Genomic DNA, 4,982 nt, shown 5'->3' on the forward strand with positions numbered 1-4,982 from the left:
CACTTTGATAATCACACAATGTAGTACATACGTTGTGTACTACATCTGCTGGTACCAGTCGTCCTAGCACCTTGATAATCACACAATGTAGTACATACGTTGTGTACTACATCTGCTGGTACCAGTCGTCCTAGCACCTTGATAATCACACAATGTAGTACATACGTTGTATACTACATCTACTGGCACCAGTCATCTTAACACCTTGATGATCCCACAATGTAGTACATACATTGTATACTACATTTACTGGCACCAGTCGTCCTAGCACTTTGATAATCACACAATGTAGTACATATGTTGTACACTACATCTACTGGCACCAGTCGTCCTAGCACCTTGATAATCACACAATGTAGTACATACGTTGTACGCTACATCTACTGGCACCAGTCGTCCTAGCACCTTGATAATCACACAATGTAGTACATACGTTGTGTATTACATCTGCTGCTGCCAGTCGTCCTAGCACCTTGATAATCACACAATGTAGTACATACATTGTACCTTACAATACCACCAGAGAACATTACTTTCTTTCAATCATTAGTTTTTTTACCAAGTTACTGCCCTACCTGCATATAATCAGGTTTAATATCAGGATGCTGACTGCCAGAGTTGTTTCTTGTCTCTAAATCCAGGGCTACCTCAACAACAGCTACACAAGTATTCTTAGTTCCTTCTTCCTTATACAAATGTTTGATTGAATCAAACACTGAATCATATAATTTCAGTGTCAGGCACTGCACTGATTGTTCCTAAATCTCTTCACTCCAGACAATGACCGATCTAAAATAATTAAGGAAGTGATCCAGTTGTTCCTTGGTCATACCTTTAAATGTCAGGGGAGAAATATGCTTGACCTTATTTAGAGGGACCTGTAAGAGCATCACATGCCAGTCTCTCAAGAACTCTTGACCAAACAACAAGAGGAGAAATTCTTTTTATCAAGATATAGTGAAGCAGAAATACTCAGGGACCTCAATAATCTGATGAGCAGTAGAATCCTACTCTAGAGTTGCAGAATAATGAGGTATGCTCAACAGCTCATCCATCAATGCTAAGCAACCCCAAACTTCATTGTGATCCATTGTTGTTTTAGCAGTATATTTCCTGGCTCACCACTGCTTCATGGTCAACTTACTTTATCATTTAGTACTGGTGAGATAAGTCCTATTACAAAATGTCCAATGACACCTCCAGTCTCTCAAAGCATCTTTTACCAGAGTTGGGATTCAGTTATTGTGACTGGCAAAGGCCTGGAAGTCCTACATATAGGTCACCTCATTCACCATATACCACATCACCTTGACGAACCTCAGTTATCCACATTTGCTTCTTACTGAGATCAGTCCTCAGAGGGAGAACACAATCAGTAATTATGAGTGAAACAGAATTTGCCATTCTCTTACCTGAGTCTACAGTAGCAATGATAAAGAAGTCATGGACCTTCAGAGCATTGACAAAAGCCTGACATTCGGGAAAGGACATCTCCTAGACACAATTTTCTCATACAGCTATCTCCCTTCAATGAATGGTTATATGTCCTTTGGTTTATGGAAAATTCTGTTTCCTTTAATGCTCTCACTACAGACAGGCAAGTCAAAGTGTGCATGTCACAACTTTGTAGAGAGTTGCATTCAAAATTTAATTAAACTACTTTATTATTATGGTATACAAATAAAACTGGTAAAAAACATACTTAATATATCAAATTTTAATATTATATAAGCTTCAAATTTTTCATTTTCTAAGGAAATATTTAAATTATTCTCAATCTCCCCTAGTATGAAAATTGTAACATTTGCTCTCTAGGTGTTCCCTCCTCTCTTAATTTATTTACCACTTCTCTAAGAAGTACAGAAGGTAATGTAAATTCACCATTATAATATAGTTATTACTCAGGCAAAACGTAATTTTTCATAGCCTTCAACCTTACTTGTTTACAGAGCCATAAACTAGATAATCAGATCCCTCTTGCCATACACACCTATCCCATCATCTTTTTCACAAATTGTCAATAGTTCTTTCTGATGTTTAATACTATATTATTCATAACAGATAGAAAGCCAAAGTTCTAAACTATCAAATAATGCATTATATTAGATTGCTTACTGTACAGAGAATTATCTGTGTGGTTTGTAGTTCAAACTTTATTCCAAAGGAAAATACATTGATGATCTTAGTTGAATTTTTAACAGCTCTTATTGCACAGGTAGAAAGGCAGAAAAACTGTTATTGTTATAGGATATTGCCTGCTTTTTATGTGCTATTATTCTACGTTTTTAGGTGCAGTAATTAGTTAAATAAAAAATTATTTAGTGCAGTAGTACCATTAGTATAAAAAATGAGGGTTATGTTTCACCAACAGTAAAAAGAAAAAGAAGACACAGGTAAGTACTATATTTCTTGTTTTTCATGTGTATTCTTTATTTATTATTATTATAAAGTAACTAAAGTGTAAAAATCAGAAACTTTTAAAGTTCGATAAGGTTAGATTAGGTAAAAAAATATATAAAATATTTCACAAAGTACACTCAAAAGTAGTCTGTGCCTTACATGATTTGACAGGGTAATGTGAGCTACAAGTTTGTTGGTGATTTAAAACTTGTGTGGCAGGATTAATAGTTAGAAATGGTTCTAAAGGCAATAAAACAATAATATTTATGTAGAAATAAATGTATACTGTTATGAGTTTTAAGCTACTTAGGATAACCAAATGTAGTTTCCTGTTACAACGTGATATATTTTAGATATATTTTGTATTCTTTTATGATAATTACGACCAACCTCGTAACCACCAAGAAAAAAAAAATTAAATAAATCTAAATTACCCTTTTTTTTCTTTCTAGAATGACTTCAAATTGTAACATGAAACTACATTTGTTTATCCAAAGTAGCCTTAAACTTATAACAGTATAGAACTATTTACAATTAAATTTTATTATTATATTGCCCTTTGAACAGTGTCTAATTACCATTCGTGCCATAGTAAGTTGTAAATCATTTGGGGAATGTGCAGCTCAAGTTAAGCTATTGAATTATATTACCCATGAGCTACTTGCGTGTGCGACTCATGAAACATTTTTATTATTTATTTTATGTAATCTAACCTAAAGAGATTCCTATTTTTACATTTTAGTTACTTTTATTATAATAAATAAAGAGTACACATGAAAAACAAGAAATAAAGTACTTACCTGGACTTTCTTTTTTTTTGCTGTCAACTGTCAATGACACTTAACCCTACTTCTTTTTTTATACTAATAATAGCAGTGCACTAAATAATTTTTATTTTATTAAATAATGCACCAAAGAACATAAAATAATAACATGCAAAAAACAGACAATGTCCCAAAACTATTACAATTTTTCTGGCTATACAATGAGAGCCATTACAAATTCATCGATATGTTTCCCCCTGGGAATGAAGCTTGTACTAAAAAGGAAACTGACAATTATCTGTTCAGAAAACAACGAAATATATGTCATTTGATAGCTGAAGATCTTGGCTTTCTATTGGTTATAAATAATATAGTATTAAACATAAGAGAGGATGTGACAGGTGGATGTGGCAAGAGGGGGTTGATTTTCTATTTGATGGCACTGTAACCAAAAAAGAGTGAAGGCTATAAAAATTATGCTTTGTCTGAGTGATGATGATTTTATAGTGAGTAATTTACATTGAATTTCGTACTTATTGGAGGGTTGGTCAATAAATTACTGAAGAGGAAATGGCTACAGAAAAAATGTCACAATTCTCACACTAGGGGAAATTCATGATTTTTAAAAATATTCCCTTATACAATTAAGAACTTAAAACTTGTATACAATTAAAATATAGATTATGAGCTACAATTTTATGCTATACTAATTGGTATAACATAAACAAAAAGTAGTTTAATTAAATTTTGAATGTAAGTCACTAAAAACCTTGTGAAATGAGCAGTAATAGATGTCTGTGCAGAGAGGGATAAATGATGAGTTCAGAATAAATACTAAACTAACAAAAGAAGATAGAACAGCATGGTATATTCATATACCACTATATATTAATATTTAAAAATAAACATAATATATTTATATTAGTTACAGTATAACATGCACTTCATTAAATAACAGTATAATATTAAATGTTTTCAAATACTTACTTGTTCTTTCTCATGATTCAGGATAGCTTTATGTTGTTCAATGTTTTCTTCTAGAGTTGAAATTTTTTCATGGGCATCTTTAAGATCTGACTGAAACGCAGCAACAGTTCTTTTCTCTTGCAGTAGAGCTTGTTTTTGATTTTCAAGAGACTTCTGAAGTTCATTTACTTGGTTTTTCTTTTCTGATGTATATGCTTTATACACATCAATCTGCTCGCTATACCTGATGAAAATAAAAATTCATATTGAAGTTTAAGACAATACTTTAAAAATTGTTAAGAAAGTATGAATGGTTAATTGCACTTTGTACAAACAATGTTTTACATCCTTGCTGCCCCTTGTACTACTTCCTCCTTTGATGGTCGTGATTTTGCACTATTTCTTGAAATCACAATTTCCACCATAACAAGTTTGTAAAAATGATGATAAGGTTAATCTTAGGCCATACATCTCAACAAACTTTCCACAGAAACCCCATCATACATGGACATTGGTTTGTAAGACCGTATGTAGGCCATACATCTCAACAAACTTTCCACAGAAACCCCACCATATGTGGACATTGGTTTGTAAGACCATATGTAGGCCATACATCTCAACAAACTTTCCACAGAAACCCCACCATACGTGGACATTGGTTTCTAAGACCATAGTAGGCCATACATCTCAACAAACTTTCCACAGAAACCCCACCATACGTGGACATTGGTTTCTAAGACCGTGATTAAGTAGAACAAAGGCGTTTCTTTGTCCGCTGCAGCTGTAGAATTGAAAGGTATTTGGTTGAATGTTTCTTTTGGTGGAGGGTACTCTTTCACAGCTATAACTTTT

The 4,982-nt window shown here is 33.1% G+C and overlaps 1 protein-coding gene across 1 annotated transcript in view; it reads right to left on the reverse strand.

The window, feature by feature from the left end:
* The window catches only part of LOC106463867 (golgin subfamily B member 1-like), a 50,898-nt gene that overhangs the window by 22,685 nt on the left and 23,231 nt on the right, over nt 1-4,982 (reverse strand). Inside the window, exon 5 of the mRNA XM_022391493.1 lies at nt 4,152-4,391. Coding sequence (XP_022247201.1) covers nt 4,152-4,391 — 240 coding nt within the window. The remainder of the gene's footprint in view (nt 1-4,151; nt 4,392-4,982) is intronic.

Source organism: Limulus polyphemus, unplaced genomic scaffold (genome assembly GCF_000517525.1).
Source record: "Limulus polyphemus unplaced genomic scaffold, Limulus_polyphemus-2.1.2 Scaffold1507, whole genome shotgun sequence".
Classification (NCBI taxonomy): domain Eukaryota; kingdom Metazoa; phylum Arthropoda; class Merostomata; order Xiphosura; family Limulidae; genus Limulus; species Limulus polyphemus.